This window comes from Eublepharis macularius, chromosome 1 (assembly GCF_028583425.1).
Source record: "Eublepharis macularius isolate TG4126 chromosome 1, MPM_Emac_v1.0, whole genome shotgun sequence".
Taxonomy (NCBI): Eukaryota; Metazoa; Chordata; class Lepidosauria; order Squamata; family Eublepharidae; genus Eublepharis; species Eublepharis macularius.
In genome coordinates this window covers 254,437,595-254,450,180 of record NC_072790.1, presented here as the reverse complement: position 1 = coordinate 254,450,180, position 12,586 = coordinate 254,437,595, and the positions used below count along the sequence as shown (strand labels likewise).

The 12,586-nt window shown below is 58.6% G+C and overlaps 2 protein-coding genes across 4 annotated transcripts in view; one reads left to right on the top strand and one right to left on the bottom strand.

Moving 5' to 3' along the window:
- The window catches only part of DCAF8 (DDB1 and CUL4 associated factor 8), a 35,634-nt gene extending 33,361 nt beyond the window's left edge, over positions 1 to 2,273 (top strand). The window contains exon 14 of the mRNA XM_054999189.1: positions 1,208 to 2,273. Within this exon, the coding sequence (XP_054855164.1) occupies positions 1,208 to 1,327 (120 nt within the window). The 3' untranslated portion in view covers positions 1,328 to 2,273. The remainder of the gene's footprint in view (positions 1 to 1,207) is intronic.
- A 5,332-nt stretch (positions 2,274 to 7,605) lies between these two features.
- PEA15 (proliferation and apoptosis adaptor protein 15) overlaps positions 7,606 to 12,586 on the bottom strand; it is a 38,855-nt gene continuing 33,874 nt past the window's right edge. For all 3 annotated transcript variants that reach the window (XM_054999159.1, XM_054999150.1, XM_054999168.1), the window contains exons 2-4: positions 10,695 to 10,868; positions 8,071 to 8,226; positions 7,606 to 7,759 (exon numbers count right to left, since the gene is read on the bottom strand). In XM_054999159.1, the coding sequence (XP_054855134.1) occupies positions 7,695 to 7,759; positions 8,071 to 8,226; positions 10,695 to 10,866 (393 nt within the window). In that variant the 5' untranslated portion in view covers positions 10,867 to 10,868 and the 3' untranslated portion in view covers positions 7,606 to 7,694. The remainder of the gene's footprint in view (positions 7,760 to 8,070; positions 8,227 to 10,694; positions 10,869 to 12,586) is intronic.

Genomic DNA, 12,586 nt, shown 5'->3' with positions numbered 1-12,586 from the left:
CTCTTAATCTGATGGCCACGTGGCCTCGGCTTAAAAACCTCCAAGGAAGGAGAGCCCACCACCTCCCGAAGAAGCCTGTTCCACCACTGAGGGACCGCTCTCACTGTTCTTCGTGATGTTTAGCCGAAAACTCTTTGGGTTTAAATGTAACCCATTGCTTCTGGTAGACCCCTCTGGGGCAACAGAAAACAACTCGGCTCCATCCTCTACGTGACAGCCCTTCAAATACTTGAAGGGGGCTCTCATACCCCCTCTCGGTCGCCTCCTCTCCAGGCTGAACGGGGGGTTGGACTAGATGGTCTGTATGGCCCCTTCCAACTCTGTGATGCTATGAGATAGGTCTCCCCCATCCTATAAGTGTGCCTTTGATTTTTCCTATCTAAATGTAGAACTTTACTTTTATCTCTGTTGAAATTCATTCTGTTAGTTTTTGCCCAGTTCTCCAGCCTGTCATGACCACCTTGAATCTTGCCTCTGTCTTCTGCTGCATTTGCAGCCCCCAATTTAGCATCGTCTGCAAATTCAATGAGCTGCTTCTCTATTCCTTCATCCACGTCACTTATAAAGATGAGGAACAGCACAGGGCCCGGGACCGATGCCGGGGGCACTCCACTTGCCACTCCTCTCCAGGAGGATGGGGGACCATTGACAAGCACTCTTTGGGCGCAGCCTGTCAGCCAGTCACAGATTCGCCTGCCGTGGCCCAGGGTCTGGCGGGCCCAGAGTCAGCCTGAAGGGAGGGGCGGGTTGCAGTTTTGCCTGGAGGGCCGTGGAGAGCGGCTGTTGGATGAGACCCTGGTTCCCCCCCCACCTCCCCACAGCTCCGCATCCCAGAGAGAGGCATTCCTGTTAGTGGAATAGCGTAGTGGGGCCCCACCCTTGGCTTCTGAATAGGGGGCTGCATTTGGGGGGCCACGTTCTGTGGAGAGAGCCAGCACTGCGCTGGCTGGGACAGGCCATCTCCCCCCCCCCCCCAGCTAGCATCTCCATGGACTAAAGAGAGGAAGCGGGTTGTGTGCTCCCTGTTTTATCTTATGCTGCCATGCTGTATTCTATTATTATGGTATATGTTGTGCTCCACTTTGAGCCCACTGCGGGGGGAGTGGGTTATAAATATAATTAAATAAATAAATTACAATCGGCCCCCCCCCCCCCCCTGGCCCTTCCACGCATGTTGCCTGGGCTGATGGCTGTCTGTTCCCTGCAGCGCCGAAGAGATCCCGGCATGGGTGCTGCGGACAGTGACTCGGACGAATCCCCCAGCTCCTCCGACACGTCAGACGACGACGAGGAAGGGCCGGACCGAGTGCAGTGTATGCCTTCTTGAGGCGTCCAGGGGTGGGGGTGATTGGGCGGAGACTTGAAGCAAAGCCCCCCCCCTGCCTTTTAATTCACCACCTTTTTTGCTTTTTATTGAAGCCCCAAGGAAGCTCTGCCCCTCCTTGGCCCTCACACTTGCCCAGGGCAGGCAGCTTAGCCCCGAAGGGCACTTAGATTTCTGCTTTAGCCTCCAGCTGAGGGGAGGGGATCACGGCCCTCTGCTCTCCCCCACCGTGGCTTCAGTCTTGTTAAGCCTCCTCTCCCAGGTGCGGCAGGGGCTCGGCTGCCTCTTCCCCATGGCGCTGCGTGGAGTGGGTTGCGAGTTCCTTTTATCTTCCCCTGAGCTGTTGGCGTGAGTGCTGCAGGACGTGGAGGCGCGTTTTTTCTTTTTTCCAGTGAGCGCCAGCGCATGCACCCCCTACCCTGGTTTTGCTGCTTCAAGGATGAGCACACTTTACTCCCCCCCCCCCTTACATTTTGGGGCTTTGTGCCCCTCCTGTTTTTTGTTGTCCTCCCCCCCTTCCAGCCGCAGCTCTCGGGCGCAGAACACCGCCTCCGTTGCAGTCCGGAGCCCGCCTGTGCTGCCTAGACTGCCTTTTGCTGAGCTTGTTGGGGGTTCTTGGGAACAGCCTGGCCCTGGCTGCTTCCTCGAGCAGAGTTTGCTTGCCTGTAGTTTGTACATATTGGTGATTTGCACTTGGTCTGTCTCCTGCGCCGCCACCTCTGAGAAGCCGGAAGTTCCACGGGGAGGCAGTGGAGCCAAGGGCCCCTCCTCCTGGGCAGGGGCGGCGAGGGCGCGAGCTCCCATCCTTTGACGGAAGGTTGTTTTTCTCTTCCTCTTCAGAATTATCCATTTGTTTTGGAAAAAAAAATCCCTTATTGCTGTTTAGAGGCCTAATTTTATATGTATTAAGACAAGAACCAAATTAAACTTGGATGTTATCAAGTTAAAATTATTGTAAAAGTTTAAATATATATATATATATATATATTATATAAATGCAATAAAAAGTTGAGACAGAGACCCAGAAGTATGTAGGGGTGGGGGGGGAGCATGCAGGGGCTCTTGCAGGGTCTGTTTGTGGCCCCCTTCAAGCTACATCTGGTCTGCTTTGCCGCCTCCTGGCCATAAGAGGCAGGCCTGACTTTTGGCCTAGGAGGGGCTCAGCGCCCCCCCCCCCCCGGTCCATGGTGACTTTTACGCATCTCTTCTTGGCATTTCCCCCCAGTGGTACTTTGCCAACCATCCTAGTCTTCCTCATTGCAATGCAAGGGCAGGGGCACCGTTTGATCTAAGCTGCTGCTGCTGCTGCTGGTCGCTTCGCACAGGCAAAGAACACGGAGGCCTGACCCGTCCAGACGGTCGGCTGCTGCCCTGCAGACCTTCCCCAGCAGTTGTTCTCCAGGAGACACGCCTGGGAGTGGGCCGGTGTCAGAGTCCTCCCCCCCCCCCTTCCCTCTAGCCAGCTGGTGCCCCTGCCAAGAAGGCCCCTGCCTGAGCGGTGGGAGGCAGGGGAGGTCTTGGAGGAGCGGAGTATGTGGAGAGGATCCGTGGCAGGCAGCACAGCACAGCACAGCCCAGCCCAGCCCAGCCCAGGCGGGTTTAGAGCAGGAGGCGCTTGAATTGGATCTGCCAGCAAATCCCCCGGAGCCATTTCCAAAGGGGGGGGGAGTCGTGTGTTCCCACAGCTGTATTTTGTGCCAGTTGTTCTTTCAAGCTGCTTTTGAGGGTTGCCCTATACTCGGTGCGTTGTGGTAGTTCAGCCTTGAGGCTGCAGGGGGGGGGGAACAGTGCAGGTAGATCAGTCGAGTCCGGGGGGGGGGCGACCACCTTTGCCCCAAGGGAAGCTGAGAACACCCTACGAGAGAAGACCTGGGGGTAATGGAGGGTGCCCTAAAGTCACAGTTGGTTTAGGGTGGCCCCCAGTGGGCTTTTGGGGGCAAGAGACTAACAGAGGTGGCTGGCCGTGGTCTGCCTCTGCAGCCCTGGTCTTCATTGGAGGTCTCCCATCCAATTACTAACCAAGGCCGACTCTGCTTAGACTCCGAGAGCCAAGCTGCAGGTGACGCCTGACACAGGTTGGACACTTGTCAGCTTCCCTCAAGTCTTGATGGGAAATGTAGGCATCCTGGTCTTGCAGCTGTAATGGAGAGCCAAGCTGTAAAGCCAGGACGCCTACCTTTCCAGGTCAGGCCTCTAGCAGGAGTAGAGGACTGATAAAGGCTAAAAGCTCCTTCTGGAGTCTCTTCAGTCCCCATTATTCCATGCCTTTCAGTGTCTCAGCCTTAGCACCTGACCCTCTTACTTAGATGCACCCGCCCCACACACACATCCAGGCACCGGATAAGAACAGGCAGTGCTGGGGCTTGTCTGCACTGTAGTGATTCCCACCCAACCAGTGGACCATCTGGCCCAAAGGCTGATCCCCTTGAGGTGGTCCTGCGCCACCGACCTGCCTCTGATTAATGCTGCTGTGTCTTGGGTGGTCTTTGAACGGGAAGGCCAGGGCTGCCCTTGGAGGGCTCTGCTCTGCAGCCTGGCATCTGGAGTAGCAGGGAAGTGGGAGCTCAGGGAGACGTCGAGCGGTGGCCTCGGGTGTGTGGCGATGCTTGAGGTGGTCGGGGCCACAGGGTCCCAGGGTCTGACTCTGCCTTCTGCCTGTCCTCTGAGCAAGCAAACCAGGAATGCTTTACTGTTCCTGGAAGCTGCAAACCTGGGAGGGGCTGTGGCATAGGAGGGAGGGAGGGAGGTGCCAGGCTACCTGTGCCCCTCAGAGGCCGGGACCCTTCTGCCACTGGCGTGTGACTCTCCCATACTCCTGCTTAGCATTGGGTCAGGAAACGCGCAGGGCAGGAGAAGCTGCTTCCGGCAAAAAGCCGTTAAAGAAAAGCCCCAGTCACAGCAGATAGAGACAATACCTTTGATTTTTATTTCCATTAGCACAACAACTTTCTTTACACTTTGAAGAGAAACGGGGGTGGGAAAGAATAAGCAAAGCACGAGTCAGTTGGAATGTTTTACAACTTAAAAAATTCCTCTAGGTACAACCAGTTTTTATTAAAGAAATATTTTCAAAATCAGGTATGAAATTTGCTGCTGAAAATGGTACAGGGCCAGAGGCCCCCCGTTTATGCAGGGGTGGGGGAAGACATGGGGGCCAGAAGGCTGCCTGCTGTCAGCACAGTCTGACGGACACCTCTGCCATGCTCTTGGGCCGGGTGTCCCTCGAGAGGCATGCGGTGGTGTGTTCATGATTGGCACCTCCAAATAAGCAGCACTGGTGCCACCTCCCCCCCCCCCCCCGCACACACACACAACACACCCACCCACAGCAGAAATCGGGAGAATTGGGGAGGAATTCCTTCTGTGCCTGGTGGCCATTGAGACGGGGGCTTGTTGGTGTCCCCAGTGGGGGTGTCATTTTGAGATGGGGTGGGTGGGGGCTGAGCTTTGGGAGGAGGCGGCAAAGTTGAGGGGGTCACATTCCCCCTTGTTTGCACGGGCGCTCTTGGCCATTGTGTTCCTTAGCACAAACCTTGGCAACAGTAGTTGTGTGTGCAGAACTGGCACTGACGGGGGCAGGCTTTCCCGCCCCGTGCCATGCATCGGGTCCTTCCTGGTTGTTCAGGGCAGGTGGGCAACTTTCACATGGGGCGGGGGTCCAGTGCTCAGGCCTCCTCCCGTGTGGCACCAACGGGCTGGGAGGCAGGCGGGTCCAAGGTGGGCCCCAAAGGAGAATTTTCCAGCAAAATATTTCTTTAAGCAAGACTGTGCTGCATTAGAAAGAAATGGCCCCCCTCCGTGTCCTCTTTGCTTCTGTTTTTTTTCTTGTTTTGGTCCACTCGACAAAAAAGAAAATAAGTTAACACTAAACCAACAGTCAGGAAAACGCTCAATATTATATTTAATATACATATATTTAAAATATATATATGTACACACAGTTAGCACGGTCTGAGCATGGGGAAGGGGGGGAGGGGCTGGGGGAGAGTCTCGCGAGCTGGCAGGAGCGGCTGAGCCCCTTTCTGGGCCGCGGGCTGGCAGTGGTGCGGCTTCCCTTCCCTCCCTTTCGGCAGATGGGGCTTGCCCCGTCTGGTCTGCAGCTGGCCCTGCTTCGGATGGCTCTAGGGTGCCCTGGCCCCAGATGGCTCTGACAGTGCGAGGGGCAGCAGCACGGCCATAGCCGAGGAAGGCTCCGTGTGGGGAGAGGCTGCGGAGGTCAGCCTAGGGGCAAAAGGGCCTCTTTCAGCCAGCTCTGCGCGGAGCGCCCGGATGCGATGCGACGCTTGGCCAAACCAGGGTCCCCCTGCTGCTGCAGGGGTGGTGTCTTGCCCGCTCGAGGCGAGCAAGGCTTTTCTTGGCCCCTTCAGCCACAGATCTGAGAGTGCCTCCCTCTGTCCGGCCAGCCCCCAGGGGGCGGGGAGCGCGCTGGCCTTCTGGATCCAAGGAGGGTGGGTGATGCTGTGCGGTTCTGCACGGAAGGGCCACGGCCAGGCATGCCACTGAACCAGGCCAGCAGTGGGTACAGGCAGGAGGACCCACAGCTTGGGCGCCACAGCTTCCTGCACCAGGCAGACCCGGGCCCTGGGCAGGGTTCCTTGGATGCGTGTGGAAGGGGCCTGGCCCTCGGGAGAAGCCCCTTTCCCCTCCGGTGCCGGTTCTACCAGCTCCTGGGACCTATGAACAGTCATGGCCGGCCGGCCGGGGCAGGGGCTCAGCCAGGGGTGCTCCCTGCTGCACGCTCAAGCAGCAAAGCTTGCTGGTCCCGTGGGGCGGGGAGACCCCTGGGGAATGAAGCCCCCTGGGGCTGGAGCCGAGGAGGCCGTCTGCTTAGCTGGCCACCGAGCCAGGCGGGGGGAGGGACGGGGCCAGACCCGGCTCGCCAAGGGAGATGCACAGCGCCGGCTTCAGCATCCATTCAAGAAAGACCCGGACCAGAAGGTCCTTCACAGGCCCGGGCCTTAAGCGGAGCCACACGGGAGGGAGTCGGTCCGGGTCGCGTGTTAGTGCATACCAAGGGGGGGGGCACCCTCCTGGGTGCTGCTGGGGGTGAGTCCCTGACTGGGAGTGCCCCCCTGTCCAGGGAAAGGGCCTTCAAGACTGCTGCCTTTCCCCCTCCAAGCACAGGCGGCAGGTAAAGGGTTGGGGGCAAACTGGACGCCCCACCGGCAGAAGCACCACCATGGAGCGCCCTGAAGGAGAGGCAAGGCTGTGACCAACACCAAGGAAAGGCACAAGGTTGATGGGCTGGGGGAGGGGAGAGCACGATCCATTGCCCCCCCCCACACACACACCTGAAGGGGGAAGGAGAAGAGCCCTGACCAAGCATCCCTCTTGCTCGTCCCCCGCAGACACCTGCCTCCCCTCAGCCCTCATGCAGGACCCCCCAGCTGTGCTGCATCAAGTGCCCCCCCCCCATCTGCTCAAGAATCAGGGCCTTGGGAAACTGCCCGCTCCCACGTTGCTCTGCTCTGGTCAGGCCTGCTGAAATGGGGGCACCAAGTGTGGTGGGCAGTGGGCCTCTGTGGACAGGCACAGCTGCAGGGTTCGCCCCCTCTCGAGTCAGAAGGGCTGGCAACATCTCACCCGAGAAATCAGCGCCCTCCAGCCAGAGCGCCCCCCACCCCCCCGCACAGGCCTTTCAGCTCAACTCTCAATCCATGAGAGGCAGGCAGAGGGACCGGTGGGGGGCCCTTCCTGCTGCCCCCTCCTGTCCACCCCCCCCCCAATGAGCTCAGCAGTAACACAAAAATATGGGCTGCACAGGACCCTCCCCGCGGTGCCCCCCAGCCCAGAGAGCTGCTCTCTCCCTCTCTCTCTCTCTCTCTCTCTCGCTTGCAACCTGGCTGGAGGCAGCCCCCTGCGTGGCGCAAAGGGACCCCCTTGGCCTGCCCTCAGCCAGCCACGCAGGCCAGCCCCCTTCTGGCCTCGAAGAGGAAAGGGGGCAGGGGTGTATTCCCCATGTCTACTCTGGGCCTGCACCGTGCCCCTTCACATCTGAGTCTGCTCTCATCTCCACCCAAACAACTTTCTCTGCCCCACAAACTCTTGATCCAACGATGCTTAATTTGGGGGGGTCTGCTCCTTGGTGGGGGGGGGGGCGAGGGGGCAAAGCAGCTGCAGGCAAGGTCCGTTCCTACCTTGCCAAAGTGCCCCACAGATGCACAGAATTCTCTAGACTAGTCAGGGGGGGAGGGGGAGGCCATGGGGGCTTCAGGTGTTTGTTAGTGGTCAAGGGTACCCCACCCCATCCAAGGGCCAACACAGACAATGGGAAGAATGCACTGGAGGAGGAGGAGAGGCACAGCCAGCGGGATGGGGGGGGGAGGCTGGGCCCAGGAGGCGTGTCCCCCCCCCTCCTCCCTCCCCTCATTTAAGCTTTTTTGGGTGGTGGAGCCAATTTGATGATCTCTTCTTCAGAGGGTTGCCGGATTATGTCTGTGAAGAGAGGAGGGAAGAAATTGAGGGCGTAGATGGGTGCATCTCTTCCCCCCCCCCTCCGCCCAATGGCTCCCCTTTTGGGGCTTGCTGGAGTGTAGCATATCCAGTGCTGTAAGCCCCCACTGGGCCTTCCAGGAATCCAAGAGTCTCCCCAGGTTAGGGCCTTTCTTCCAAGCCCGCCCTGCCCACTGGCTATGTTTACTAGCCCTGCCTTGCAGGGAGGGTGGCAAGAGGCAGGCTGAGGCATCAGCCACGGGTGCCCGAGCCCAGCAAGTAGGACCGTGCTGGGGGGGGGGGCGGCCACTGACCTTTGTACTTCTTGGCGCTGGGGATGCGGGTCAGTTTGGTGTCCACTTCGTCCTCCTCTGAGATCTTCAGCACTTGTGTGCGATACTCGACCACCATGGTGAGCAAGTCTGGGCGGCGCGAGATCTCAAAGATGTGCTCGATGTAGGAAAGGTTGTCTGTGGGAGATGGGAGGAGAGGTAGTGCCCCGAGGGCGAGGGAAGCAGCCACAGAGCGGACGCTGCACAGACCCACCGAGGCCCCAGAAGCAGGCCTGCCTGGCTCACTTTCAAAGCCCAGATTCGGAGATGCCCAAACAGTCCCTTCCTCTTGGAAGGCCCTGCTGACTCCCCGGGGCAGACGGTTGCAAAAGACACCCTCAGCCAGAATCCGGGGCTGGGAGAATTCTCCAAGACAGCCAGGTCAGATTCTTGAAGCTTTTGGTCCTGGGCTTTTAAAAAGTGGTTTCCTGTCCATTTTTGCAAACAGTGCTGAGCAGGAGCTGCGTGTTTGCGGCACCCAGTGCCCCAGCAGTCAGGGCCTGCTGGCTCTCCTTCCATGTAATTTACTACCTAGTCCTTGAACCGGAGATGCTGCGATTAAACCTGTGGCATGCCAAGCAAATGCTCTGCCACTGAAACAGACCTTGGGATTCGTTTTCATGTTTCTGGGCCTCAGAGCTTTACAGTGCAGCTTTGAAAAGTAACGGCTGCCTGTGTGTTAAGGATCCGCCCTCTCCCCCCTCCATGCACCAGATTGCTGTGGCTTCATTCTGCACATCACAGCAAAGCCGGTCCAGAAGGCCCACGGGCTGCCGAGGATGCAAGAGCTGGAACGGGGAACGAAGCCGGACGAGGCGGTGGGTGGCCAGGAATGGGCCCGATCCCCCAACCAAGGGACTCTGCAGAAGGCAGAGGGGGGGTCTTTAACCCACCCCCAGAGTCTGGGCAGCAGGGCGCCATCTCCCACAGCTGGCCCATCGCCACTGGTGGAAACGTGCAGCCCTGCCTCGCTCCCTCCAATACCCTGCAGTAGATGGGGCTTTCTGAGGGGCAGCGCCCCCACCCCTGGTGCTGAGCGACTCCACCAAGGACAGCTTGGGAGTGGAGAAGGAGCGGTTCGCTCTTGGTAATTTGAGAACCAGCCCCTTCACAGCACTGGCAGAGCCTTCCTGTGAGCGTGCATGTATGGGGGGGGGGGCGGGAGGGTGATGCCTGCATACTGCAAGGTGTGCCTGACAACTGTGAACATCTCCGGAGGCATGTGACGCTCTGTGTGGGGGAGTCTGCTCACGCTGGAGCTGGTGCTGGAGCTGCGTGGGCGGCTGGGCCTGTGCAGAGGGGGTGCGTGCGTGCGTGCCCATGCGAGGCCGCGGCGCAATGGAGACTCAGCCAGCCGCAGGTTGCTTTGCCCTCAGAAAACAACTCTCTTCCAAACAAGTGAGATCATCTGGCTGAGGTGGGCGGGGGGAGCCAGCCGGCCATGGGAGGAGGCGGCCCGAGGAAGGGCTGTGTTGCCTTTCCATCTCAGCAGGCCAAAGGGCGAGGGAGGGGCCGTGGAGAGCGAGCGAGCGGCGGGTGGAAATCCCTGAGCAGCCCTTTTGCTCCCTGGGGGAGCTTGGGCCACCCCTTTGCTCTCAGGCAACCTGGCTGGGTTGTTGGGAGAACAGAAACGGAGGAGGGGGAAAGCCTGCTCCGAGGTCCCTGGAGCGAGGGGGCAGTAAACAGAGGCGAATAGCTGAGACCGATCCATCGGCAGGACTAGAGTGCAGCGGGGGAGGGGGGCACGTCTGGGGCTTCTTCCCCTCCCCCTCCCCTCTTGGCGATTGCTCTGGCTGCTCAGGGGTGTCTCTGGGAGGGGGGGGTCCTTCCTCTCCCTTCTGCTCCAAGTCGCCCCCCTCCACCTAGATCCCTCCACCCCTTGGTTTCTCCTCAACCACCTGGGGAGGGAGCCCAGGGCTACCGAGTCCCCTCCCTTGCCTTCTGTCAATGCAAAGTTGCAGCCACTGTGGGACCCCTGGGACCCCCCCACCCCAGCAGTGCATTAAGCTGTGAAAACAGACTCTGCCTGCCCCAAGGGGCTCAAGGAACAGAATAATTTTAATTGGAAGATTAAATAGGCATAAGTAACCCTCCCGATTCATGCCCGTGCCATTAACCTGAGAGGTATCCCTTGCCCAGGGAGGGCCAGAACTTGTGTTGACTTGGCCCTCCTTCCCCTCCCAAGGGCTGCTACTCCTCCCCATAACTGATGGAATAAGACGCGAAGTGACTTGAATCGCCTAATTTATGCAGGCAGTAGAACTGCTCCTTCCTTTGGGGCCAGATTTGCTTTTATTTTCAGTGTCGCGCCTTCGATCTGTTCCACAGCTGCCCCGTCTGCCCCCAAGAGACCCCGCCCTGCCAGCCCCACAGGCCGCCTCGTGCCCAGGAGCATCCCTGAGTGGGGCTGACCTGCAGCCCCCTTGGCTCACGCCAAGCACCCGCTCCGCTTAGGCCGCTTGGGGACTTCCCCAGCACGCAAGCCAGCTCCCGGCTGCATCGAGGCAGGAGCACAGGCTGGACCCGGACGGGCCACCGCCTCTCGGTCTGGCCTCTGGCGGCGGGGGGTGGGTGGGGGTGGGATGGCCCGGGCAGCACACGCTCACCTTTGTCCAGCTTCTTGTGCTTCTCCAGGAAGCGGAACCAGTCCTGGCTGGTGGCGAGTTCCTCGTGCTTCTCGCTCGGGATGTCCTCCTTGCAGGCAGACTTCAGCTGGCCCAGATCCTCCAGGGTGATGTTCTCAGCCAGTTCCTCTAGCAGGCTGCTGTACTCGGCCATCACTGCGGGGGGGACGGGGGGAGAGAAGGAGTCAGACCCACAGCCCAGCTGGCCAGTCCCAAGCCGCCCATGCTCGCTCCCCTACAGGACCTGGGATTCCATGCGCCATGCTGGCCAATTCAAGGCAGGCTTCAAATGAAAGCTGAGCTGCCCTCTGCAGTTGGGGAGGGGGCTGCTTGTTTCACAGGAGAAGCTTAGACGGCTCCCAGCTGCTCTGCATCCCCCACGTTACAGAAAAGCCGGATATGGACTTCCCTTTAACTGATCTCTGAACAGGTCACTCTCGCAGACATAAACCGTGCCTGGCGCATATGCTGTCTTCTCACCGCTGAGATGCGGGCTTCCGAGGTGCCATCTCCCAAGTCCAAAGGAGGATTTGAGCTGTGACTAGACTGACAGCATGGGATGGGGGGGGCTGTCTTTTTATTTTCAAGGGGGGGCATATGCAAGAACTCTGCACTTCATGCTGCCAGTTTTACTTGACACTTCTCAACTAGGCTCTGTGTGTGTGTGTGTGTGAGAGCGCACCCTGGGACCTTAGCACGTGATCCCCTCAGAGAAGGGGGAGACGGATTTGTTCTTTTTAAAGGGCCCTCTGCCCCCCCCCCCCAGTAAGTCGTCCCACTTCTGCAGCCAGCCCTCTTAATTCTCCTCCCCTTGAGTGATTAATTCAACAGCTGCATTTCTAGGCACGGCTGGTCCGATTAAGGCAGCCACACAGCCTCCCCACCTGCAGCCGCTCTGCTCCCTCTCCAGTGATTAGGCAGCCTGGGAGCGTTTGCCAGGAGAAGCAGCCCTGGCGGGGTCCCCCTCCCAAAGCACAGGGCATCACACAACAGCACAGCAGACACCAACGGCCCACAGAGGGAGCGAAGCCTCTGTTCATCCCCCCCCCCCCCACCCCCAGCACTGTCTCATGACAACCTTCAACACAACCACACACAGTTGCACAGCACTGGCTACCCACTCCCAAGAAGACACCCACACAAACACCCAACCCCCTTGCAAACGGGCACAGAATGTGTGCTCCCTCCTCGGGCCCAGCTGCTTGGCCCTGCAGATCTGGGCACAGGCCAACCCGGGGCAGAGGGTGCAGCGCGCAGGAGAGCTTGGCCAGGGATCACACGCAAATGAGACAAGCAGCTAGCCCTGGTTCATAAGAAAGCTTGGCTGCCAGGATAGTGGCAAGAAGCCTTTCACGTGGCAGGATCCCTTGCCCCATTCCCCCCCCACACACCACTGGGTTTTTTCCCCATTTTTAAAAATGGGCAGCTGAATATTGCTATTTGGCTATAACCTTATGTGTAACAGGTTCTCAGAATGTGCAGCTTTCACAACAAAATACATCTCTAGCCCCTTATGTTGTGGAGAGATGCCTTTCCTCTTATATCTCTGCAATGGCAAGGGCTACTTTTTAAAAAAATGAAAGCTGAGAATTCAGAGGACTTAACATTATAATGTTCATTTGCTGACTTAAAACCAAAATCAAAACAGTACCCAGGTGGTGGGGGGTGGCTGCCATGTGGGCAGGAAAACCCACACTTTCTCACCCACTTTACTGCAACCTTTCCCAAAACTCTGCAGAAAAACAGGTTTGGGAAAGATCAGAGAAAAGCCAGGGAGACCCCCAGAAGGTGCACAAATACACCATGATGCTGTGAGGAAGCAGGAAAAAGCTTCCTTCCCAACAGCATGGAACCCAGGGCAGATAACCCATGCG